Raw genomic sequence first — 27,944 nt, forward strand, 5'->3', positions numbered from 1 at the left:
ATGAGTAAAAACTAAAAAGGAAGGGTATCAGCCATGAGGATATCTAGGAGAAATATGCCTGACAAGACAAAGCTACACAAAGACCCTAGGGCTGGAGCACTCCTGTGTGTCTGCAGCACAGCAAGGGTGCTAATATGGTGTACAGCTGAAAATTTTTAGACAGGGAAGTAAGAAATGAAGTGAGAGAAGCAATGATGGGTGGAGGATGGTGGTGATGGGAAGCATGTAGAGCATTTATACCCCACTGGAGGGATTTTGACTTTACCATGTAAGAAAAATAGAAAATATTTAAGTTCTGGGCAGAGGAGACCTTTGATCCGACTTGCATTTTTAAAAGATCCTACGAAGTTGAGAAATTATAAAAAGAGATTATAAAATGCTCCATACAAGCTTGCTATCTCCAGTTACTGACCTCTCTTATCTGACTGCAATCTAGAGACGTTCTACACTGAAGGGACATTTGGGGATCCCTGGGTGGCACAGCGGTTTGGCGCCTGCCTTTGGCCCAGGGCACGATCCTGGAGACCCGGGATCGAGTCCCATGTCGGGCTCCGGTGCGTGGAGCCTGCTTCTCCCTCTGCCTGTGTCTCTGCATCTCTCTCTCTCTCTGTGACTATCATAAATAAAAACAAAAAAAATAAAAAATAAAAAAAAAAAGGGACATTTGTTGGTGTCTCAAGTATGTGGCCTGTGTAACCTGCATCAGAACCTCCAAAGGACCCTTTTATACAGGCAGGTCCTCAGGTGTCATCCCTGACTCGTGAACATCTGAAGCTGAGGATATGAGGCTCCAAGTTTGACAAACTTCCCCAGGTATAATTTTGAGGAATACCATGAACCAGATGAACATTCAAGTCCCTTCAAATTCTAAATTATGGAAAGTACACAGGCAACCAAAGCCATATCTATCTAAGGAAATGGCTGGGGTTTACTATAAATGAACATCTCAATTGATTACTTTATTACAGATGAAGTTCCTTTTTTCCCCCATTCTCAAAAAACCTTACCCAGTTGTTTTTCTTCCCAGCATAAATTTCCATGTTCTCGCCATACTGTGGCTCTTCCAGTAATGTCTGGTATTCAAACATGAGACGAGAGCTCTCACGGAGGCGGCTGCATTGGTATTGGTGATATTGCTGCACAAGTTCCTTCACCACAAGTAACAGACATTCAGGATTCGAAGGATTCCAGGAGGCAAGATTCTGTAGAAGGCATAAGTAAAAGACCAATTAAAAAGGAATTCTGATACAAATCCAGTATCACATGAGCACATCAACACAGAGGAAAAGAGTTATGAAAATCTAAAAGAAACAGATTTAATTAGCAATAAAGCTCAGAACTGAGGTTAGAAGGGTCTTTTGAGCTTCCTGACTTCTCCTGCCTTCTAAAAATCCTTGCAAAAAATCAAGGAGGAATTCCATCATGAGGCAGAAACAGTAAAGTGTAAAGCAATGTAGTACTAAAACAAGAAATCTAGATATCTTAGAAGACCATCATTTTTAGCCCTAGAAAAATTAATTTCTTTCTTATTCTCTTATAATATTATTTCTTCTCAATCTGCACATAAATCCAGCGTTCTATGCTAGCCTCATTCAACCCAGATCCACAAACCATCTGCATCTATAATACCAGATATAAATAAATGCTCTGTAAACACCAGAGCACCACAGAAATTTAAGCACACTGGTGATGGTTTACACTGGAAATGCTAGGAATGGAGTAGAGAAGAGGGAAAAGTAAATTAGAAAATGCAAGGTTCAGAGAAAGGAAGGAAATGGCCATGGTAGCTTACGAGCAGGAGAAGAGCTGAGGGTAGAATAAGATCCGGTAAATAGTCATTTTTAAGCTCACATTCATTCATTCAATGATAGGTATCAAATGTCTATTATTAAGCATCAGCCACAGTTCTAGGCAGTAAAGAAAACAAGCCAAGCCCTTGCTCTCCAGGAGTTTACACTTTAGTGGGCCAAAATAAACAACAAACAATGAAATAAATCAGATGGTCATAAATGCTACGGAGGACTATACAGCGCGCATCCCAGAAGCCTAGGGAAGGGAGGGTTCAGGGAGAAAGAGGTGATCAGCTGTAAGAAATGGTGTTGACAAGGTGAGTTAAGGAAGCCTGAGAGCTGACCTTTGGACCCACTGACATGCCCATCAAAAGCATCCTCAACAGGTGCTCTTCGGTAAAGTAAAATATAACTGTCAAGCATTTAAGAAAGAATGGGTAGAAAGCGCACATAGGACAATTTGAACTGGTAATTAGTGTGGAGTGTGGGGTCAAGGGAAAGTTTTGCTCAGATGTCTGTACCTGCTGGAATGTCCATGTAGAGAAAGAGGGGAAATAAGGTAGGGGTGGGAGGCAGAAGAGTAGGAGGAAAGAAAGCAAATGGGTAGATAAGGATGGGATCTCCAAGAGGGCTGGCCTTAGCAATGAGCACAGAGAACCCATCCACAGGAACAGGAGGAAAAGCCAAATAAATGAGTGTAAGTGCCAACAGACTATTCCGTGTAGTGACAGGAGCTTGTGGCAGTTCTCTCCCTGGAGCTTCTATTTTCTCCTTGAAACAGGAAGGAAGGTCATCAAATGGGAAGAAGGAAAGGATACCGGAAGTTTGAAAAGAAAAGTGTGAAAGAGTCATTTAGAAGAGTCATTTGGTAGACTAAATGGACTGGAGAAATGTAGGAGGAATTCCAGAGAGCGCTAAAAGCTCCACGGAGGTTAGAGGTATGGTTTTTAAGTGAGGCTTATTAGCATAAATGTCTTTCCTGGGTGTGAATGTGGAGTGGATCGAGAGGAATTAGTATTTAACAAAGCCTGAGACTTTGCCAGAAAAGCACAATAGAGAGCCCAAAGATCTTAGAGGGTTTGCAAAAGAATGAATATAGTTATGGACCATGGGCGTTAAGCCAGGAAAAAGCCAAGCAAGTTTCTAAGGGGGGTGAGAATTAGTGAAAGGGTGGCAGGACCAGTGGTTCTGGGTTTGGCAGGAGTTAGGTATTCTTAAAACAGAGAAAATACAGAAATTGAAACTAGGGCTGCTGCAAGCTCAAGGGCAGTGAATAGAATAAGAACCTGGTGGGCTGATGCTCTTTAGGGCAAGTTTTGCTCCTCCAATTAGGTCAATCAGTAGGTGTCTGGCAGTAACACTGGCAGTTAATCCCACACTAGTGCTACGGGTTGAATGAAAAGACTAATGCATTTGATTAATACTAACAGAAGAATCAGTAGAAGGGAGGAATTGCTGGAGATGAAATGCTGAAGAGAATGAACTGGAAAGACAGGAGCTGTGGTCCGAGAACAGGATGGTTACAATCAAGAACAGAGGTGGTCTATAACTGGGACTGGCGAGGTGTGGAGTACCACCAAAAGGGTGCCTGCCTCAGAATAATCATTTATATGAATATTCAATCATGTATTTAGAGAATTTCAGGGAGAAGGGAATGACAGTCTCCTTGGCAGCAGCATTGAAGAGCAAGAAGAACACCTACTGTACCTCCAGGCACAGTGGTAGAAAGAGGGTGAGAGAAAAATAGGCCCCAATTGATTGGAGAACATGGAGGAGAAGACAGAACCTCCAGGCAGAGGGTCAGACTCTAGAGCAGTGGTTACCAATCTGTGAAATGAAATCACCTAGGGAGCTTCAAAAATACTAATACTTGGGCCCTAATCTGAGGTCCACTTTGAGGTCTTGTGTATTGGGTATTTATTTTAAGTAAGGCTCCCCAGGTGACCTGAATGCACAGCAAAGATTGAGAACCACTGACTTGAAGGAAAAAGGATTACAGAAAAGGTGGCAAGTATCTTGAACTCTACTGATAACAGACCATGTTAATACCCCAAAACACCCAATCTCTAGAAAGCTAGAAATTTAGCATCAATAAAGGAGAACACATGTCACACTACCAATGTTCAACAGGTGATAATATTATATTATATTATATATATAATTATATAATATTTATATTATATATAATTATATAATATTATATTATATAATATTATTATATAGCTTGTCAAGTGCTATATAAATCCTAAGAACCTTTCATATATTCAAGTTAATCCATATCACAACCTTACCAGGTCTACTACTACAGCACTTTATAGATGAGGCAAATAGTTCAATATCTTGTTCAGAGCTTTTATTTTTATTTTTTTAATAAATTTATTTTTAATTGGTGTTCAATTTGCCAACATATATTATATCACCCAGTGCTGTTCAGAGCTTTTAAACAATCAAGTTGAGTTTCAAACTTAAGCAATTTGGCTCTAAGTCACTGCTTAAGCACTACACCAGAGGTTCTTAGACATTTTGGTCTTGGAAACTTCTTACACTCTTTAAAAGTATTGAGAACACCAACAAGCTTCTTTGTGGATGAATTATAAGGGTTAAACTCAGTATATTAAAAATGAAAATCAAGAAATTTTAAAAATATTTATTAATTCATTTTAAAATAACCAACCTACTACATGTTAACATAGGAACATTTGTAATGGAATCACTAGGATTTCCAAAAGACATACAGCATGGCATTGTTTTACATTCTTGCAAATCTTTTTAATGTCTGGCTTAATAAAAGAGCTAAATTCTCATATCTGCTTTTACATTCAATGTTGCAATATGTTGTTTTGGCTGAAGGACATGAAAAAAATCCAGCCTCACTCAAATATGTACTTTAAAAAGAAAGGAGTATTTTAATAGCCTTGTCAAATAATTCTAGATATATTCTTCTTGAATACTATACCAAAACTCAACAAGTGGAAGTTTCTTAAGGATTAGTTGCAATATGGAATCTGAAACTATATTAATAAACATTTCATACTCTTACATTAAATTCATTCATCTATCCTGCATTTTAAATGTATCTTCTACTTAATGTATGATTTTGTACCATCATGCATTTGGTCATTTAGAAAATACTGATTCACAGAGTTATGCAGATCTTCCACATGTTGACATGTTTATTTAGTACCACATAATCACATTCATTAATATCATAACTTATCTCACCAGAAAAGTCTTCTATCAAAAGAAAACAAACAAAAGATTTAAAAATGCATCCTTTAAAAGGAGAGTAATTACTCTGGTCTACTAAGTGGGTTGATTTACAAGCACCAAATAACAATAGGGAAATCACGTAACTTGCTATGCATTTCCTTCAGCGATCATCATTAAACATTAATAGGAAAAATATACAATCTTCCATTTCTTTTTTTTTTCTTTTTCTTTTTTTTAGGATTTTATTTATTTATTCATGAGTGAGAGAGAGAGAGAGAGAGAGAGGCAGAGACACAGGCAGACGGAAAAGCAGGCTCCATGCAGGGAGCCCGATGCGGTACTCAATCCCAGGACTCCAGGAGCACACCCCAGGCCAAAGGTAGGCACTAAACCACTGAGCCACCCAGGGATCCCCCAATCTTCCATTTCTTAGTCAAGTAGTCAAGTCCCTGTTCTAGGACGAAAAGAAAACAGTGTAGTTGCCTCAACTTGTACTTTTTAAATTCTATCATTTTTCGTAAGCTGTTTGGCAAGTTCCAGCTTATATCCCACAATAAATATATATATATAAAAGGATATAAGTTGGCAAACATCTCTTAACAATTTGAATTCATTTCAAGTAATTCAACCTAATTGTTAAATGCATAGAGATATGCCAATAAATCCCTTCCCATTAAAATACAATCTCCCAGTACATGGAAATATATTTGATCTTTTTGGCCATTCAGCACACGCTGCACTGAGAAATGACTTAGCCAAAAAGCATCCCCATCAGGGCAGATACAGATAGGCTCAACAAGATAAAAATCCCCCCACTATTGCTACATGACCACTTTCACTTCTGTAATTTGTGGTTTGAACCACTTTGTTTAGAAGGGAAGAACACAGGGGTGCCTGGTTGGCTCAATGGATTAAGTGTCTGCCCTCCACTTCAGTCATGATCTCAGAGTCTGGGGACTGAGCACCGTATCAGGCTCAGCTTGCTTCTGCCTCTCCCTCTGCCCCTCTCTCCTCCACTTGCGTGGGTGCTCTCTCTCTCAAGACTTTTTTAAGTCTTTAAAAAAAAAAAAGTAAGGGCGGGGAGAATCTAGAAGATAATTACAAGATTGTGATCACTTCTAAGAGTAGGACATTTGAAAAAGGGTCTAACAAGGCAGATGATGGAGCTTTCCACTCTCTTGAGCAGAGACAGAGAAAATGTCCAAAGTTTCTTCAGGGAAGTTTGCAGGCCAGAGTGGGGGCAGGGGTGGGGAGGTGGTTGTAGCTCAAGGCGTAGATTAAGAGTCCTCAGAGAAGAGATAAAAATAAGTATTTCCTTCTATATTACTAATATGTGTGTGTGTGGTATGTATATTGTTCTATACATACTAAGTTCTATTCTACTTATTTTTGGTCATGCATGAAAGAAGAAATCTGAAATGAGGATGGCCACAAGGAGTAAGCACAGGACACATATTATCAAAGAGAATAGAAAAGAGATTTCAAAAATGAGGAATGAAAAACACATTAGAAGAAAGTGATAAAGCCCAATAAAAGTAAATAAACAAAAGTAAAAGAATTAACTACTACCATGAAATTTTACTCAGTCTCATTAAACACTGATAAAGCAGTTCGGGGAGGTGTCATGTCAGCTAACTAGGAAGGTTGAAGAACTCTGTTGATTTTCAAGTGTGTGGGTAAGTGACAGTGTAGAATACAAATCTGCAAACCTTCTCTTCAGTTCACCGAAATAATCAGTTTCTAACCTTACAATTGGCACCTGCCTCTCTACAGCCATGATGTATCTCACACCTAGTGCTAATTCTGGGTTCTCTACTTTGGCTCCCCTGCTGAGGCCACCTAATTTGAGGGAAGCTCCTGCTCCTGGGACTCTCAACCTTCATCAACATACTCACCAGACCTGTATACTCCCAAATCAGTGGCCACACAACCTTGAACATGCCCAACCAATCCACAGTTCCTTGTCAGTTTCCTTATGTGAGAAACATAATGAGGAATACCGTTTTTAGAGGCCTAGATCACCTCCAATTCACATCTCACTTACTGATAATATGGTTTCTGAGCCATACCAGGGCAAATGTCGACACACACAAGGACATCAATCATGAAAGAAGTTGGGAAACAATGTATTTTTATGCATAGATGTGTTTTGGCCTAGGGGCTTAGGAAGGGATGGGGATAATCAAAGTTAAGATCATGGGATCCCTGGGTGGCTCAGCGGTTTAGAGCCTGCCTTCGGCCGCGGGCATGATCCTGGAGTCCAGGATCCAGTCCCACATTGGACTCCCTGCATGGAGCCTGCTTCTCTCTCTGCCTCTCTCTCTCTCTGTGTGTGTCTCTTGTGAATAAATAAATAAAATCTTAAGAAAAAAAAGTTAAGATCATAATATATATGCAGTTTTATATCTGTCTTCATTTATATTTTGCCAGTATTTAATAGTATTTTTTATGCTATTGCCCAGTATTTATACACATACTAGATGCATTATTCCTTTGAGTGACCATTACAGACTTTCAACTATTTCTTATTATTAGGCATTTAGGTTATTTATAGCTTCATGATATTTTAAATGACTGTACATTTTTTGTCTATGATGCTTTTTCCCTCCCTTATTTTTGTTTTTTTTTCTTAGATTCTCAGAAATAGGACTTATAGTGGGTTTTGAGACTGAACATTCTTGTGATTCTTGAAAAAAATATAGATATATAACCTGCTTGTATCAATTTTCACTCTCATCTGTCAAAGTATCCATTAAACTACATCCTTACCAGCACTAGTTATTTGCTTAAAAAGTGAGGACCTGGCCAAATCATGAGTCCCATGACAGCAAGAGACAATTATGAGGCTAAGGCTCCACCTTGGAGTAAAAGTCAGGCTACTGAGTTCAAATTAACACCTGATTCCAGAGGCCAGTGGAACCATGGGAGCCAGAGTATGTAACTTCAAAGAATAGGGGAGAAGGTTCAGAGTAAGCAAAGCTAGAGGTGATCTAGTAATACCCAAAAAGGGTCAGACATTGGTGCCTTACACAGTCCCAGTGCGGCTCTTTCTGGGAGATAAGAGCAGTCTTCTTGGGGAATGGGGGGATCTAATATAAGTTGTGAGGGAGACTTATTTTGTTCTTGATGCTCTCTTATGCTATTGGAAAAATGCTGTTTCTTCTACCATGTATATATTATTTCTTCAGTGAAAGAGGCTTTATGAAAAAGAAAAAAATCAAAGAAATTACATTTCCTTGATTATTAATAAGGTTGCATACTTTTCACATATTGTTAATCTGCTTCAATTTCTATTTTATCTGAATGTCAGATAGTGTGAAATTTTGTATGAAGTATCAGATAATTCCTTTTGTTAATGAAAAAAAAATTTATAAGATTTATTTTTGTTAAAGAATTTCTTTTCTCTCCCTTATTATAAGCAGTGATGGGTCCCAGGGCTCATTTGCTAATTTGCTTATTTTCCTCCTTTATCTCCCCAAAGAAATGAATTTAGTACCTTGTTAGCAACTGATATCTACATTTGGGGGCTTTTTAGGAGAGTTCTCTTTCCCTTCTTCCTAATGTTCTATATTTTCCAAATTTTCTAATTGTATTGTTATACATATGTATGTATATATGTGCACATATGTAACACATGCACATACTTTCATAATTGAAAACTATAAATTTTTAAATATAGAATAGCAGACTTCAAATATTTCATTCCAAACTGTGTTTCAGTCTCAAAGTTTAAGAAATTCCACTTGGCATTTACATATTTTATAAGGTCACACTTCAATTGTCTCTTTTTATCAACTCAAAGTTACCCAATTCCATAGCCTTCTGGAGAACAAATCTTGCATCACTTAACCCTAAATAAATATGCTCTAAGTAACCTTGAACTATTTCTTAAATTCCAAACCTCACAGAACATTTCCAGAAAGCTACTGCAATATGCCAAAATGTAATGGCAACAGTTGTAGGAATTTATTATGCTTCTCTCAACCAAAACTTTTTTGTGTTATACTCCTCTGAATGGAATTCTTAGGAAATGACCGATGACATTTTATATTTCTAACAGAACTGTAACTGGATAGCATGAATTTTTTAAATGTCACTTCATCTATGGAATACAAAAAATAAAAATAAATTTTCTAACTGACCTATTTGTAAAAGGACCAAGTATTATTAAAAATGAATATCCACACTGTACATTATAACTCCTCTAACACATCACCTAAAATAATTTAAATGAAATTATTTTCAACTTTTTTTATACTTTCTTAAAATATAGCAACTACTTACAGTAGAGTTAACATAACATGAAATTTAAGGGTCAGTGACAGAGAAGCTGAGTTAAAAGAAGCTAACTTTGGGACTACTCAGAGCACGTCTACTCCCACTTCCATATAACTACTTTGCACACATCTATAGTCATGCCACTAACAAAAAAGACAACACAGCACTCCCAGTCATATCCCTTATAGTTAACTGGTAGTTGATATTTTGAGATTTTATTTTCAAGAAATTTCAAGTGTTAAAAACAAAACAGAGTGTGTGGAAGGAGAGAGTACACTAGTTGTATTCTGTTCCACTAAAATTTGTAGTCTACTCAAAGAAATAAATACTAGGAAAGCAAAAAATTAAATAGGGTCATTTTTGCAACCCCCAGTGGGTTTATTTTCAAGTACTCTAATAAATATCTTCATCCTTATAAGTAGGGCCTATTGAATCGGAGATCTGAGATTGTTGCCAATGATGTTTAAAGCTGTTATTAATTAAATTTGGCTTTATGGGATCCCTGGGTGGCGCAGCAGTTTAGCGCCTGCCTTTGGCCCAGGGCGCGATCCTGGAGACCCGGGATCGAATCCCACGTCGAGCTCCCTGCATGGAGCCTGCTTCTCCCTCTGCCTGTGTCTCTGCCTCTCTCTCTCTCTGTGACTATCATTAATTAATTAATTAATTAATTAATTAATTAATTTGGCTTTATTACCTAAGATATCACCTGAAAAAAAAATTCTCCTGGAAAAAATGGATCTTGTCTAATTCATAGTGAATACTTTGGTGAAATCTTATGCTTCTCTGCCCCTCCTGTTTATGACCATCTTCATCTTGGTACCAGAAGCCCTGATAAGAGGAATCCAAACTCACAAAATAACCTAGAAGACCTACAAGATGTGCTGAACAAATGCATTTTCTCTAGTTTAAGACATTAGCCCCAAGTCACCAATTGGTCTACAAATACACAGCTCATGCCTAGAGTAAAAGGAATTGTCACCTTATATCATACATATCTTGACAATAACAAAATGAAATTGTCATCTTCCCCAAAAATCTAGTCTATCTGGGCCAGCCATGGAAGCTTCTGGCTGTGATTTCTCCCCTAGCTTGCTCTTAGAGCTCTCCAAGGTTCTGATCTGCCTCAGAACCAAAAACCAACTTCCCTGATTTTTTTTTTTTTATGTTGTTCACTTTTTGTGACCTAGGATCTTTCTAAAAGGGCTTTGTATTGCCCTAAAAGATAAAATACAGCAGTCCATTCTATGGCTTACAATCAACAGAATCTCTTGGCTAGTAATGGTAAAGTGATCCTGATTGTATGTCAGTCCAGAACATGACACTTATATATCCTTGAGAAGGACGAAGGTAATGTCTCAAACAAAATCCACAATCAATCTTTGTAGCTGAAAAATCACTTTCCCACATGATTTAGCCCCGTGATAGAACTGACAGACTTGTAACACAAAGAAAGCAAAATAAGGGATCTTAAATCTGAACTTTAGAAATGCTGTTCAATAGACAGCCTCACCCACAGTTGATAGGTAAGCAAAACTTTAAATTAACAGAAGAGTTCTGGAGAATTTTCAAATATCTACAGACAGATGACCCACTGGCACATCACATCAGAATTTTTCTATCATCCCAATTTTGTGCTAGGGTGTCAGAATCGTTGGAACTGGTATACTTTGCTTAGTCTCTTTCACAGGTAAACATACTTTTAATATCTAAATATTATATCTAAAATTATACCTTTGGTTCCATTTAGCAAATTCAAAGAATTGCAATATCCCTTCTTGCCCATCAGAAGTTACTGTAACATTACCTTTCAATTCTTCTTAAAAGGTGACCAGCATGCAGCCCAATGTCATGTTGAACTGCCACTTGAAATAGGCCTTTAATTCTGTTTCTTTCTTTGGAATTGGAGGTAGATAGATGACAGGAAACAAGGGTTGAAGAGAGCAGGGAGGGAAGGAATCTCAAGCCATATCCTTTTGTCCAGCCTTTCTTGTTTATTAAGAGGAAGAAAGCAGAGAGCAGATTCCTTTCTAGCTTGGAAACCCAGGCACAATAGGGTTGAAAAGAAGGGAAAAAGTACCCTCTACAAAACCTTTATTAGCCTTTCTTCTCTCAATGGTATAACCACTTAGAGAACAGAAATGGTAGCTTTTCTATGACATGGATAAAAGACCTAAGACTAGGAACATCAACATCACTGAATAGAAGCACTCTGGAAAATGAGGACTTGAATAATAACTAAATCCATTCTAGTTCCTCCATAAGATGTTGTCTATACCCACACAACTTTAAGCTGCTGTCTTCTGAATATAAAATCAAATATATTTGGGGCCAAAATGCTCAAGTTTTATACCTCTTTTTGGTCAAAAAAGTATGAATAAGGGGCACCTGGGTAGCTCAGTTGGTTAAGCATCTGCCTTTGGCTCAGGTCATAATCCAGGGTCCTGGGATTGAGCCCTGAATCAGGCTTCCTGCTCAGTGGGAAGTGAGCCTACTTCTCCCTCTCCTCCCTGCTTATGACCCTCTGTCACTATCTCTCTCTCTCAAATAAATAATAAAATCTTTTAAAAATGTTTTTAATTTTAATTTTAAAAACATTTTTAAAGTATTTTTAAAGTATGAGTAAGTAATATGAAGTTCAATTTTGCATAAAACATCAGTGTAGCTAAAATTTGATTAATAAGCCCTAATTATCAGAAATCCTTTTGTGGGGGATCCCTGGGTGGCGCAGCGGTTTGGCGCCTGCCTTTGGCCTAGGGCGCGATCCTGGAGACCCGGGATTGAATCCCACATCGGGCTCCCGGTGCATGGAGCCTGCTTCTCCCTCTGCCTATGTCTCTGCCTCTCTCTCTCTCTCTCTCTCTCTCTGTGACTATCATAAATAAATAAATAAATTTAAAAAAAAAAGAAATCCTTTTGTGTGGCCAACAAAGTATTTTAAAGAGCATAAGTTTAAATCCCTTTAAGCTGAGCACACATCCAGCTCACCAAGATCCCATCAATTACAAAAAAAAAAAAAAAACCCTTTGAAACCCAAATTAGTTGTGCCTCTGAAATGAATGTTGATATCTACCTGAGTCACTAATGCCTCATACCTTCTCAATCAATGCTACTCAGATTCCAAGAATAAAAGGCAACACTGCAATAGCAGAAAGAAAATTGGCACATATGATTTCTAACTTAATTCAAATTGTTTTTCCTAGGGATGTATTTAAATTGTCCAGGTTGCTCGAATATCATCCAGGGATGTGATTTTGAAGGAGACAGCTTGCTACTGGTTTTCCTGGCTGTACTACAAGAAACAACAGTGTGAGCTTATTTTAAGTTAATGTGTGCTTCTGTGTTTCTTTACAAGGAATTAACTGCAATCATTTAGTTAAAGCAAACACTTTGTTGGGGTTTCATTTTTCATTAGAAAATGTCTTCAGGAGCCTTTTAAACTTAGAGGGTTACGAATCCCAACTTCTGCCCATAGATTTTGAGCTTGGAGCAAATTATTTATATCACAGTGAAAGATCATTCAAGCTTAGTGACCCTTTGTGGCACTATTTTTTAGCCATAGGTGAGTCACAACATCTTAGGAGTCCTATCCATTCACTTGAATCAAAACAGTAATTCTTTGCCTGCCTCAGTCAGAACCAGACCTCAGGGCAAATTCTCATTTCTTTCCAACTCTATAATCACAAGGAGACCCATAGGACTGGGCGATATGGAACAAGACAGAACAAAGAGCTTCAACCAAGTTATTTTTAACTAGAGAAACACCTGCAGGCTCTGGCACCTGGTTTCTGACCCCTGCCCTAGAGGATTTCCCTAGCTAGACTTGGCCTCTGGGCTACAATGATTTATATTATACCACTGCTTCTCCTGACCTGAGCTAAGCTCCTTGGACTGAATTCCAGACTTGTGGACTTGCCAGATGCCTCTCCTCTTAGTCAAATCCCCGATCTTGGGCATTCCTGGCCAGTGGTCTTAAAGTCACCAGTGTCCTGGTAACACAATTTGTGTAGAAATGAGAAAAAATGTCAGCTAAAAAGGAGGCTACCCCAGGCTGTTTCTGTTATCCCAGCCACAAGCAGCAATAAGAAAGAAAAAAGCAATGCAAAGTAACACTAACTAAATGAAAAGATATCCACAAAAATACAATGTATGGGGTGATAGAAGCTTTCAGTGTCTTTACCCTTGCCCCTAAAAACTCTACCCTAGCCCCCGGAGGGGCTTGTCCATATAACGTCCTTATTCAAAATCTACATTTAGTAGACACCTATGGTTTGATGCTCAACATCCATTTCCCTCCTTCTGGTAACACAGATTTCCTTTGGAAAACCACTCCTCCCCATTCTCAAGTGGGGGTTTTGAGTGAGACCTTCCACTCTAAGCTTCATGGGCCCTGACTGACTAACCCTATCAGCATTTCCTGTGCACCTAGCATCTATAATTGATTCAACTATGGGCACATACCAAATCAAACCCAGTGAGAAAAATGAAGACATTGGTTGAGATTTCTGAGAAATAAAAGCATTCTTTCTTTCCACAGTAGGAGAATATAAAGTCTGAACTGGAGTAACAACTCTATTCACAAGAGAAGGGACTGAGCTGCTGGGTGGATATGGAGGCTAAGAATAAAAACACAGAAAAGGCAGAACAGAAAAGAAACAGAAAGATACTAGGTCCCTTAATTACATTATTTCAGCCACTGAACCAAGCCTTATCTGAAGCCCACCCCTGGTCTTTAAGATCTGTAAGCTGATGAATTTCCTTTATTGTTTAAGCCGCTTTCACGAAGACTGAATTCAATCAATTCAATTAGATTTCACAGTTAGATTTTCTGTGAAAGAAGAAGAGGGAGAGGGAGATAAGGAAGGAGGAGGAGGAATAAAAGAGTGCTGATATACCATAACACCATATCTATATTTTACCTCCTCCAAGAGAGAAAACAGAGGGAGAGGGACATGAACTCTTACTGGGCCATATAACAATTCAAGAAAACTATAATCCAAAGTATAGATTCAGTTTGGGTCCTGATATCTTCTGCGAGAGAGAAAAGTTAAGTTGTTCCTTACATTATCTGCAGAAAAATCTACATAGAAGAACAACCAATTTCCACTACCCAATAATGATTACAATCATTTCTCTTAAGAGAAAAATAAAAGGAAAGAATAAGGGAAAGATGGAAGACTCTACCCGTGTATATTACAATTCAGTCAATGAACTTAAGATAAAATGAATCTAAAATAGGGCTCTTGAAAACACCAGTAAGGTCTTAGATGGGGGAGAGGGGTGGGTAATAAAGTAAGACTTCTGTAAAAGCCAATATTCCTGTTGAAGGGTGTAGAGGAGAAAAATGAGCAACCATTCAAGACCAGATAAAGACATTCTGGTTACTGACATGTGTTTGGGGGCTGTACACAATAAGCAGCAGCACAGTACTTTGTCAGCACTGAGCTTAGAGAGGAGGTCTTCTCTGGGTTTATGGTCCTGTAAGTAGGAGTTATTTTTACCTTTCCTCTGGTTGACTGAAACATACCAGAACATATAAACTATTCTGTGGTGTCTCACAAATGCTGGCTTCATGCCAAGCTTGAAATGTGTACCTTTGACTAGTTTAGCGTTTGTGACTTTTGCACATGTTCCCTCTCCAGAGAGACTAAAACAGGGCTCCCCACAAAGCCATCACAGTGACTGCCTTTGAAGCATTTGTAAACTTAGCAATACACGATTACTCAGTTTTATCAATTTTCATTTCCTTAAACTCACCATCCCTCTCTAGCCCCCAAAGCCATTTCTTATCAGTTCTTTCAAAGCTGTGGGGCCCCTCACAGCCAACTAAAGAAAAGCATCTATCTCAAATGGACCATCCAGGCAAGCCATCCCTGGATCTCAGGTAAATAATCATGTGTACCCCTCCAAAGAAATGCCTCAAGAACAAAGCTCCAATATATCAAGCTACCAACCAATTTCTATTGCTGACAACTCACTATCATCCAACAGATTGGAGTTCTTTTTATCACTAACCACCAATTAAAATAATTCCCTTATTAGAGGGCTGTAAATATGCAATCTTCATTGACCAAGAAAACCTGGTATCTTCCAGCAAGTAAATGAAAAATTTTCTATCTACAGCTTCAGTTCCCATCCTGGCTATCATCAGAATAACCGTGGAAGCATCTTAAAAAGGCAGATTCTCGAGTCCTACCCGTTGAGACACTGATTTGGTGGACCTGAGTAATAATACATATTCCCTGGCCCTAGATAATCTGTTTCCTGATTTGGAGAATTGCATTCAGGCATTCTGATGCAAGGCAGAAACCCAGAAAATCTGATCATCTTTCTGATGATTTTTCTCACAGAGATCAAAGACTCAAGTAATTTCACATAAATTCATTAAGCCTTCATGTAAGATCCACTGTCTAAATGATGGCAAAAGGCTCCATCCACTAACGCTTTCCATTAAAGTTGCCTCACACATTTCCCAGGTTTAGCAGAATGTCTCCAGACCTCTGACCTACCTCTGATGATTAACACCTGGAATTCAGGGCTTTCCATATCCAGGAAGAAAAGAGTCTTCAGCAGTGGGAAGTCAACACCATTCTTATTAATTTCTGTTTCTCCTACACTAATGATTCTCCTAAACTTGATCCCCTCACCTGCCTATATCAATATCTTCCAGGCTCCTCCTAAAATCCCATTATCCTTAATTTAATGTCACCTAAGACCCGGGTGGGGGGGGGGGGAGCACCAAATAGATTTCTAAATGGTGTGATCATTCTTAAACTGGATGTATTTAATTTTAAATCATCATATTTTCCCTCAAATATTTTTGTAATGTTTCCATTAATATTAAGGAATTATAATGGGGTTGCAAATTGGCAGCCTCAGATTGCAGACATGCTTTATTTGAACCACATGAATTTTTTATTTTAAAATCTTTAGACAAAGTGTACATGCTTCAGTAGGTCACAATCTCCACCAATTAAAACTATCTTTATACTTCTGTTTTTCACTCATTTTTATTACTTGGCTGGCTCCTTTAGGCATCTGAGTTTGCAACACCTTAATTAAGATTTTAGGGCATTTCCTAAAGATATTTTTAGTTCTTCCCATGGCTCCCTCATTTGTTACCAGTAAATACATAAGGTGTTTATTAGTATAAGCAAAATGCAAGAGAATAAATGGCTAAAGTTTCTCAGGCACTGAAACTGAAAGATAAAAAGAAAGTTCGCCTACTCAGTGTACTCGTTAATGTTTGTAAAATAAATGATGTCTGGGTTATACAGTTATTTCATTTTACCTTCTATTAGACCATAAGTGGTCAGTGGTCTGAGAACAGGGACAGCACCATTCATATTTGTGCAAGGTCTAGGCTAGACACGGGCTCTTGAACATGGACACTCAAATTACTTGTCAAGTGAATGATCACTACTATTCAATTCATTATAAACTAAGTTAAATGTATTAAAGGATTCAAAATTTTTCCAGGGTCAAGAAAGATACTGGCTAGTGGAAGTTAAGTTGATCTGCATTTTGAGCAGAAGCAGGCAAGAAAGACTGAAGAGCAACTCTGAAAATACAATATTGCAACATGACTAATTATAGTCAGCAATCATGAAAAGTTTGAACAGTATGAAAAATATTATCTTAAAAGCATTTCAGGATATCATTTCTTTCCAAAGGTTAGCACACTTAAAATAAGGATGTTAAAAAAAAAAAAGTTGTAAAAACAAATTATCATGGCTCAATAGACAAGGTCTAATGGATACAAAATAACACATTAAATCAGTTCCCAATTCAAAAAACCTGCATGAGATGTTGATCTTCCTGTTTTTCATAAACCTTATAATTGTGCTTCCAGAAAACTACCAAGCATCTGCCTCTATGTAGCTAATTCATTTAATCTTGGAGCTCTCACAAGGAAATAGAGAGTATACGGTGCCAGGATACTATCTTCTCTAGCCAAAATCATAATGCCTTGGAGCCAATTTCCTCTTGGTAAATTTTGATCAAATTCCTTCAATTTGCAGCTTCCTTAGTAGTGGTAATGGCTGCACATGTCACAAGTTAGCATATACGTGTGTGTTTAACAATATACATCATAAAGTTAACCGTAATATGTACACATGTGCACACAGGTGAACATAACCGTGTATGCACCCACACATATATATACCCATGAATATTGGTTCCTATACATCTCTTCATTTGACGCTCTGTGAATACCCCAGTCACAAAGCCCATTCAGACTTCCTTAATCCAGTAATAATTCTCTGATAATTAACATGACTTTGGAAATCTACATTAATCAACTATGCATAATTAACTATGCAGCTACAATGTAGGGATAATCAAGGTTAATAATAATTCTGATGTGATAAACCCTTAAAATCTTCTGAGTCATCAAAGAAAGATCATATTATGTTCTACTTTTAGTGGAAAGGGTATTTTATCAAAATTCAATTATTTGAAAAGAATTGGTGATCCATATATGACTTATCCAGTAAACTTTTAGAGTATTAATATTTGATTAATCAGTATACCATATCTCCCAGTTATTCTTGATAAACAGAATTTCTATGATTTTTAACATATGGCTCCTATACTTATTGTGCACATATTACATGCATTATTAACGAGGACTGCAGATTAACCATAACAGCACATTTCACAACTATAATATATAATTCTTCAATCATTGAGATGCCAAACTGTTGACTCTCTAGTTGTGGTTGTTACTCTTTAAAATTAAGCCACATTACATATAATTTGCCTTTCTTGATGAATCAAGCTCATTATTATGAGAACGTATTATACTGCTGCCTTTTTTAAGAGTGGTATCATAAGGAGTTTTTTAAGTGGATAGGGCTATTTGTCCTTAAATAACTCTAAGATAATGCATCTTTAGAATCATTGTTGTTTTTTACAGTTCTTTTCAAATTACTATACATACATTTGTCTCATTTTGCTACATAGCCTGTGTCATTGTAGATCTTAATCTTTAGTCATATGTTATACACAATCATCTAAGTAAAAACTAAAGATGCCTCTGTATCTCATGTATAAAATACAGCACATAGTCCCTATGATGGGTGTTACAAAATTAAGAACCTCTCTTTTTTAGGGGTAGGTGTTATTTTTGGTTTGTGATTATGACCAGGTAGTTAAAGGTACATGAAATAGGAGACATGTATCTAACCTACCAATTTATAAGAAAGGCAGAGGAACAAATGAACATGTTAAACTATGCCAGGGCCTGATACAATCAAGAAAATTCAGTCTGTGGTAATTGCACACAAAAAATGCCCTGCTTCTTCAACCATAAACTGCAGATGGAGAAAAAAGAAAGATGGAGAAAATTTATCAACTAAAAGAAACTTAAAAGACTTTAACAATCACAATGTACAGATTTTGGTTCAGACAATTTGAAATTTGAACACTAACTAGTTACTGGATGATACTAGGGAATTACTGGTAATTTTTTAGGCAAGGTAACAGTATTTTGGCTACGTCTTTTAAAAGATTCCTTATAGGGGCAGCCCAGGTGGCTCAGCGGTTTAACACCGCCTTCAGCCCAGGGCGTGATCCTGGAGACCTAGGATCGAGTCCCACGTCAGGCTCCCTGCATGGAGCCTGCTTCTCCCTCTGCCTGTGTCTCTGCCTCTCTCTCTCTCTCTCTCTCTCTCTCTCTCTCTCTCTCTCTCTCTCTGTCTATCATGAATAAATAAATAAAATTTTTTAAAAAAAGATTTAAAAGATTCCTTATAACCTCACACCTGTCAGAATGACTAAAATCAACAACATAAGCAACAATAGGTGTTGGCAAGGATGTGAAGAAAAAGGAACACTCATGCACTGTTGGTAGGAATGCAGACTGGTGCGGCTACTCTGGAAAACAGTATGGAGTTTCCTCAAAAAATTAAAAATAGAACTACCCTACAATTCAGCAATTGTACTACTGAATATTTACCCAAAAGGTAATAAACAGACAGCTTAATTTATTTTTTTATTTGATTTACTTATTAGAGACACAGAGAGAGAAAGAGACTCCATGCAGGGAGCCCGACGCAAGACTCAATCCCGGGTCTCCAGGATCATGCCCTGGGCCGAAGACGGCACTAAACCACTGAGCCACCGGGGCAGGACAGCTTAATTTAAAGGGACAGCTGCACCCCTCTGTTTATAGCAGCATATTTACAATAGCCAAATTATGGAAGCAGCCCAAGTATCCACCAATTGATGAATGGATAAAGAAGATGTGAGATAGATTTAGATACAGATATAGATATAGATATATTGGAATATTATTCAGCCATAAAAAAGAATGAAATCTTGCCGTGTGCAATGACATGGATGGCCCTAGAGTGTATTATTACACTAAGCAAAGTAAGTCAGAGAAAGACAGATACTGTATGATCTCATTCATATGTGAAATTTAAGAAACAACAAGCAAGCAAAGTAGAAAAAGAGACAAATCAAGAAAGAAACTCTTAATTATAAAATCTAACCACAAACTGATGGTTTCCAGAGGGGAGAGGTTGAGGGGTTGGTTAAATAGATGATGGGGATTAAGGAGTACACTTGTGACAAGCACCAGGTGACATATGGAACTGTTGAATCCCGACATTGTACACTTGAAATTAATAAAATGCTGTATGTTAAAATAATAATAAATAAAAGACCCCTTATCTTTTTGAGCAAACCAAAGTATTTACAGATGAAATGACATAATATACGAGATTTACTTCAAAATAATATGGTAGGGATGCCTGGGGTGGCTCAGTGGGTTAAGCGCCTGACTTTGGCTGAGGTCATGATCTCAGGGTCCTGGGATCAAGCCCCGTCTTGAGCCCCCAGTCCCTCAGGCTCCCTGCTCAGCCAAAGAGTCTGCTTTTCTCCCTCCCTCTGCCCTGCTTGTGCTCACACACACACTCTCTCTCTCTCTCTCTCAAGTAAATAAAATCCTAAAAAAAAAAAAAAAACCCTCCCTGGGAGTTGATAATTCTTGAAGCTAGGTGATAGACCTATAAGGACTCATTATACATATAATACTGTCCGCTTTTGTATGGACTCATTAAACAATACTGTCTGCTTTTGTATTCCTTTGAAATTCTCCATAATGTGAAGTTTTTTAAAATGAGGCAATTCTAAAGTTATAAAGAATATTGTTTTGTTCTGATTTCTAAGAATTGTACCTAAGAATTATGCCTTGATTTCCAAAAATGGCTAGTTACAAATTTACAGTCATAAAATGATGCTAAAAGTAAAAAAAAAAAAAAGGAGCTGTATTATTAAACTAATCTTAACTTTTTAATCTGACTAAAGGAGTTTCTCAACTTTCAAAATTTTCATTAACCCTTTACCTTAAATTTTATAAACATCTTCTACTACATTATTTTCTTAGAAAACAAAAATTCTCACAGAACATGTTGTAAAACAGTATAAAAGTTTAGATTACAACTTTAATGGTTATAAATAAAAAAGGTCTAAAAAAAGTATTAACAAAAAATAAAGAAATGGTTCCTAGGCTCTCTTCAAGAAGTTAAAGTCATTAGATTAATGAATAGTATTTCAACTGTTTCTTTTTAGTATTAAAAGTTTGAAAACTACCATTATGGATTTTCTCATTCAAAAAATATTAAGGTGCCATGGTTTATTCACTGTGAGTTAGAAAAGATACATTTACAACATAAATCTATAGCTAATGTCTCAACATTATTTCTATTCAGTTCTATTCATGTATCAGTATAAACATATAAGCTCAAATGTTTGAAATAGTTATTTCATCTTTTCCTTACCCTGAAATGCTTTTAATTTAAAGTGAGTGGATTTAATGAATTTGGGCTCAGGAGTAGAACCTCAGTAGGAGTGGAAAGTAAAACAAATGATTAACTTATACTTTTAATATAATAAATTAGTTTTTAAATTAAACTCAAACTTCCTTGGAACAAATTTTGCATTTTCAAAGTAATTCCTACAGCGGCTGACTGAGCTCATGTTCATGCTAACCTTGCAAACAACTCCAAATCAAGAAAATAAATAAACCCTTTTAAAATGTACCTTTAGGGCAGCCTGGGGGGCTCAGCAGTTTAGTGCCACCTTCAGCCCAGGGCCTGATCCTGGAGACCTGTGATCGAGTCCCACATCAGGCTCCCTGAGTGGAGCCTGCTTCTCCCTCTGCCTGTGTCTCTGCCTCTCTCTCTCTCTCTCTCTCTCTCTCTCTCTCTCTGTGTGTGTGTGTGTGTGTGTGTGTGTGTCTCATGAATAAATAAATAAAATCTTTAAAAAGTAATTAATTGACTAATTAATTAATTAAATGTACCCTTAAACACACAAACTATAGACAACTGCTATATTAATCACTATTCTTACCAATTAATTTTTTCAAATCTCCTAAAGGACCCCTTTGATTTAAAATTAGTGATGATCTCTGGTAGCCTATTTTAGATACTATAAGTAATTATCTGCCTTTCTTTTTTAAAAAATCTATAATAATCCATATTTTTTACTTTGCAATATGTCTTCTTCATAAATGTTCCTGAAATACAGTTAAGAAACTGCATTAAATGTGTTGAATGTTTTGCTTATAATAACATTGTGCTTCTATGGTATTTCATAATCCCAATGATTTAAAAACATTTTTTTAATGTATACAAGGTCTACTGAGTCATTGTCAGTTCAAGGCTACAAATCATTCTGTGGTTAAATGATTACATCAGACCAGCGTAAGGGTTGAGCTGGCACTTTGCAGGTTTAAATATCTTGGCTCTTCAAAGCTTGTGTGGGGGCTGCAGTTTGGCATAAAATTCTCAGCCGGATGCAGATAATTTCTCTGAAAAATGTTTTTAAATGGCTACGAGGTTTTTTTTTTGTTTTTTTTTTTTTGTTTTTTTTAGCTTTTTGAAAATGTTGGAGAAAGCATACATTAGAACCAGGCTCAAATTTATAAGGCTCTTTTCATTTTTAATGTTCTCAACACCGTAGATAATCCAAATACAGCAAAATAATCCCAAGCCTAAAGACTTTCTATAAGTACAAAACTTCACATTTATATGAGTTTAAATGTAACCTCAAAAATCAGAATAAGCTGCTTCAAATTGTATAGGGAAACTAGAGGACTTTTTTGAAAAATACAAATATTTGCTAAGCCCTCTGGAGTTATGATTATATGTTGACCTTGGTCATTTTGGTTTCCATACCTCCAGTTTTATTTCCATTTTTCCATTCAAATGTTACTTTCTTTATTCCCACAACAGCCACCAGTGAGACTGGTACTAATATTAACAGTTTTAAATAAATACACACATAAATACTAAATACCTTGGTCAGCATAATCAACCCCAGTAATCAACAGAGCTGACCAGTACTCCTCTAAACTGTCAAGGTCATCAAAATCTAGGAAAGTCTGAGAAATTGCCATAAGCTACAAGGAGTCTAAGCAGACATAAAGATTAAATGTAACATGGTACCTTGGATGGGATCCTAGACAGAAAAAAGAACATTAGAAAAAAAACTAAGGGAATCTGAATAAAGTATGGGCTTCAGTTAATAATAATGTATCAAATATTAGTTCATTAATGTTCACATATGAATCACAGTAAGGTGTTAACAACAGGGGAACTTGGGGTATACAGGAACATTGTACTATTTTTGCAATACTTTTGTAACTCTAAATCTCAAAATTCTAAAATGAAAAGTTCTAAAATTAAAAGTTTATTAACGTTTATTCATTCATCAGGCTTTGTATACCAAAGCACGCACAGCAAACCAGTTGTAAAACCAGCTTCTGAAACAAGTAGAGAATATAAAATTATCAATTTGAGATTCTGAAGGAATATAATCAACAATTAACTGTACATTTTTCTTTAAAAATATATAATAAAAATTTGACTTCTCTGCAAAACTAATGTTTACACATGAAGTTAACTATTTCCAGAAGTGTACTTAGCAGCAGGTGGCTAAAAAGTAAAGGTATCAAAATCTCTGTAATCTTCAATACTACAGGGAAAAAATGTTATCTTTAGATTATGAACACCTCACAAAGGCTTCAATATCTTAGTAAACCATACTTTTTTAAAAAGGTAAATAAAACCTATGGCTTCAATAGCTTCTTAAAATCAGAGCCTAAACGAGTAATGAATAATCTTTAGCTTTGTATTCCAGACCCCTTATGATTTCACTTCAATCTACTTCTGTAACTATATTTTCTAGTATGTTTATGCAAACTCTCCTCCAACAAAACTGGTTTGCCCAGTGCTTCAAATATGCTCTCCTCAGTTTGTGATGCTTCTCTGTAAGCTCTGTCCCCCTACCTCCGCTCATCTAAATTCCACCCCCTGCTTAAAGATCCAGCTAAAACCCTCCCTCTTCCATGAAGCCTCAGATCACCACAGCCTCAATAATCACTACTTCATCAGAACTCCTCTGCCTTTATTATGGTACTTAGCAAACTCATTCATTAAAAAAAACAAATGTTAGTGTGTGCTTACTAAGTACCTACACCACAAATAAGTGCTGGGGAAATTAAAGATGAGTAAGATATAGTCTCTGCTCTGGGAAAAGGCAAAAACAGAAACAAACTATTACTACACAAAATAGTAGTGGCTCCAGATGTAGTATAAGGTGTCATGACAACATACTGCCATTTGCTACAATATTCCCCCCCCCCTTTTTTTTTTTACAATTAAGTCCTGTTTCTCCAGATAAACCAAGGTCCTCTTGATGCCATATAGATGCTGGCCAAAAACAAGTCTATGTTGTTTTACTAAAATTTCATTCCACCCTTATTAAGAGAAACATGAGTAGAATCTGATCACAGACATCAGACTTACGATGAATTGTTTTTAGTAAGTAATTAACCATAACCAATTATTAGTTATTAAGAATTCACATATTGGGGCACAAACATCTGCTTTGGCTCAGGTCATGATCCCAGAGTCCTGGGATGAAGCCTCACATCTGGCTCCTGGCTCAGCTGGAAGTCTGCTTCTCCCTCTCTTTGTGCCTCTCCCCAATACTCATGCTATCTCTCTCCGTATCTATCTCAAATGAATAAATAAAATCTTAAAAAGAGAAGGGGGGGGACGCCTGGGTGGCTCAGCAGTTGAGCACCTGCCTTCGCCCCAGAACGTGATCCTGGAGTCCTGGGATCAAGTTTTGCATCGGGCTCCCTGCATGGAACCTACTTCTCCCTCTGCCTATGTCTCTGCCTCTCTCTCTCTCTGTCTCTCATGAATAAATAAAATCTTTAAAAAAAAAAAAAAAGGAAGGAAGGAAGGAAGGAAGGAAGAAAGGGAGGGAGGGGACTGGTTTGAGATACATCTTATCTTTATTTGCCTGGGGAACTAGTAACCATCAGAGACAGGTCAATAGTATAGAAGCCAATCTTAAATCTGTAATGTCATCAAAGGCATGCTTATGATAATATATAAAGTAAAAAAAAAATACTGACAACTGCAGAGGACATATGTGCATGTGACACAGACCCAGCACACTGGGAGTAAATACATTAACACAGTAACTATACTCATCTCTAAATTGTGCACGATTATAGGTTTGTTTTCTTGGCACTCGCCTGTGTGTGTGTGTGTGTGTGTTACTAATAATAAGAATACATTATCATAATTTTAAAACCCGACTCTTTAAGAAGAATGCAGGAGAGGACAGGGGGTGATTAAGAGAGGATGACAATGACAACCAACCAAAGACAACGAACAATCCAAAAGCCGATTATTAAATAACTCCACCGGATAAGCAAATTCTTGAGCTGAAATGCTTCACATGCAACTCTGTACCTCATTTTCCCAAAAGCATTTTTACAAATTCAATCGAGTAAATCAAAACTGGTAACATCTGCTAAATGTTATATTTGCCATTGGATTTCAAAAAATAACTTAGTTTGTCTTTTTTTTTCCATTTGTCTTATGAGAGTGAACATTTTAAATGTCCCTTGTTTGTACTTTCAAGATGTTCTGTTTTTCTACAACTGTGCTTTTAAAGCCCTGTTTATAACACATGCCTTCAAAATTATATGTGTATATACACATGTGTATATATTAATACTCCTTAATCTACAACTGGTTATAATAGCAATACCTTTGAAAAAATAGATGAAATCATAAATCATCATCTTTAAACCAGGGCCTTCCACTATCTCCTCTTAGGAAGTACATCTTACAAAGAATAACATCAACATTCTTCCTACCTCATAAAATGCTTCCATGGCTGATAAGTAAAAACAGATAATGGTAGAAGTACAAATAGATAATTCATCAGCACATAAACCAATTTTGCATCAAAATTTCTAGTAACTTTCCCATGTTCACTTGGGTAATACATTGATGCATCCTTTTAATCCAAGCTGCATTCAATTCAATAGAACTAGATATGCCACCTCTAAATAATGTTTACCCTTACTTCTATCTTAGAAAAATCTACCAGAACTTAAAATGTAGGTTTTCATTAAAAAGGAAGTAGACTGTTAACACTTTATTAATTAATGCTATTGAATATTTTTATGAACGTCAAACATTTTTATTAATTGATAATCTTTAGTAATTCTGTTTTCTTGCCAACAAAGAGAATAGTATTTTATGGTTCACTGAAGTTTTTTATGTTTTTGCTATGAAAGTAAAGGGTAAAATTGTATGTTCTCAAATATGTAAGACAACTTACTTCTGCTTTTACCCTGGGGACATTTGCAAATTCCAGGCAAAGGAGAGAGGCTGAGAATCCAGGCTTTGCACACTAACAAAGCTGCTGCTGGACTCAGAAAAGTCATCACAATTTTTGGCAAGAGCCTCGAGAGACTTCAAACATGTAGCTAGTTACCCTAAAGACATCTGATGAATTCTGGGGCAGCCTGTGGGCAAAAAGCTAAAATTAAGCAAGTACCTCTGAAAAACAGAGCAGAGCTATCAGCAGTCTTAAAATATAAACCTTAGGATTTCAAATCTATTGGGGCAATGATCCATACTGTCTGTGTGTCTAAATATTTGATAAATGATGTGGAATTCTACTTTAAAATATTTTATAGGCCAAGGCACTTAAATGTGCTAGGAACACTGGCCACTCCATTGGACCTTCAGAAAAAAACTCTGAAGAGCTCTGCTTCAGGAATTGCAACGAACCACAGACAGATGACCCTTGCCAAAGATACATCAGCCTCAACCCAGCAAAGTCCTCATCTGCATTAAGGTTATCGATCAATCAACACTCTCTGCCTATGAGAATGGACAATGAACCCTCTCTCTATAAGACAACCACATCATCTGAAGCCTCTATAGTTTGTTTGGTTTTTTTTAACAGGAATGTCTGACATTCACTCAAAACTGAAGAAATGCCAAATACAGAACCACATGATTGAAAACTAAAGAAAAAAGCACCCAAAATAAATAGACCCTAGGATATTCCAGATAGCAGAACTGGCTCATAAGGGTTTGCAAATAAATATGATTACCATGTGCAATAAAATGAAGAAAACTAGAGATGAAAAGAATAAATTACCCCAAAGAATTGTGAATTGAAAAACATATGACCTAAAATTAACAACTCATTAGACAGATTTAACAGCAGATTAGACACAACAGAAAACAATAAACTGGAAGAGAAGTTTGGCATTATCTAGTTGTGCTAGTTATTCATGTATTGCCACTCATCTTCCAAATCTACTCTTCTTTGTCCTGTTTGTGAAACCGGGACTGGAACCTGCAAACACTTCTCCTTTGCCAGCTGGTGCAATGTTTAGCTTGTCCAGAGAAAGTGATGGAAGAACAGTGCAAAGCATAACAGAGGAAGGACCTCCTTATCCTGGTTCTGATGTACTTTTCATAGCTGTTCCTATGGTGCAACTGCCAGCAGTATGCAGGAGACCCTCCAGCCTGCTTACTGGCCCACCAGAACCCAGCAGGCCACACCAGTTCTGGCCTACAGCACCCCCAAGCACAGGTAGGTCTAACATCCAGTGGGCTGCAGCCACACCCAAGCTCCAACAAGGAGGATGGCGCCTCAACCTGAGGCCTTCCAAGTTCATTACCTCTTGGGTATTCTCTCTCAGCCACAGAGTAGCTGCTCTCTACAACTGCTATGTTTGCATTCTTTAGAGTTCTCTTCTACTCCTTTTAAGTATACCTTGTTCGTACTTTCAAGATGTTCTGGTTTTGTATAACTGCTTTTAAAGCCTAGTTTATACCACATACCTTCAAAATTATATGTGTGTATGCACATGTGTATATATCAATCCTCTCCTTAGCGCTCTACACCACATGACCTGCAAGTCCACCCTCCAGTGTATGCCTCTCAGAAATGCACACATATTTGCTGAAACATGCATAAGAATATTCATGGTAGCACTATTCACAACAGCAAAGACCAGAAAAGAATCCAAATGTTGATCACTACTAGAACGGACAAATAAACCATGCTATGCTCACACAATGGAATGAGCAAACAACAACAATAAACCACAGGGGTGAAGTTCACAAATAAATGGTGTGCGGAAGAAGTCAGACACACAAGTACATGCTGTTTGATTCCATTTGTAGAAAGATAAAAAAGCGGCAAAATTAACAATGGCAATATAAGTCAGCAGAGTGTTTACTCTTGCACAAAGTGATCACAGTGAAGGAAGGGGGAGTGAGTGGGGCTTCTGGAACCGGAAATACTCTGTTCCCGATCTAA

At 37.2% G+C, this 27,944-nt stretch overlaps 1 protein-coding gene across 3 annotated transcripts in view; it reads right to left on the minus strand.

Annotated features, from left to right (window-relative positions):
• Positions 1-27,944, minus strand: part of BABAM2 (BRISC and BRCA1 A complex member 2) — a 407,463-nt gene that overhangs the window by 282,731 nt on the left and 96,788 nt on the right. For all 3 annotated transcript variants that reach the window (XM_041755098.1, XM_041755097.1, XM_041755099.1), the window contains exon 5: positions 1,008-1,202. In XM_041755098.1, coding sequence (XP_041611032.1) covers positions 1,008-1,202 — 195 coding nt within the window. The remainder of the gene's footprint in view (positions 1-1,007; positions 1,203-27,944) is intronic.

This window comes from Vulpes lagopus, chromosome 5, assembly GCF_018345385.1.
Source record: "Vulpes lagopus strain Blue_001 chromosome 5, ASM1834538v1, whole genome shotgun sequence".
Taxonomy (NCBI): Eukaryota; Metazoa; Chordata; class Mammalia; order Carnivora; family Canidae; genus Vulpes; species Vulpes lagopus.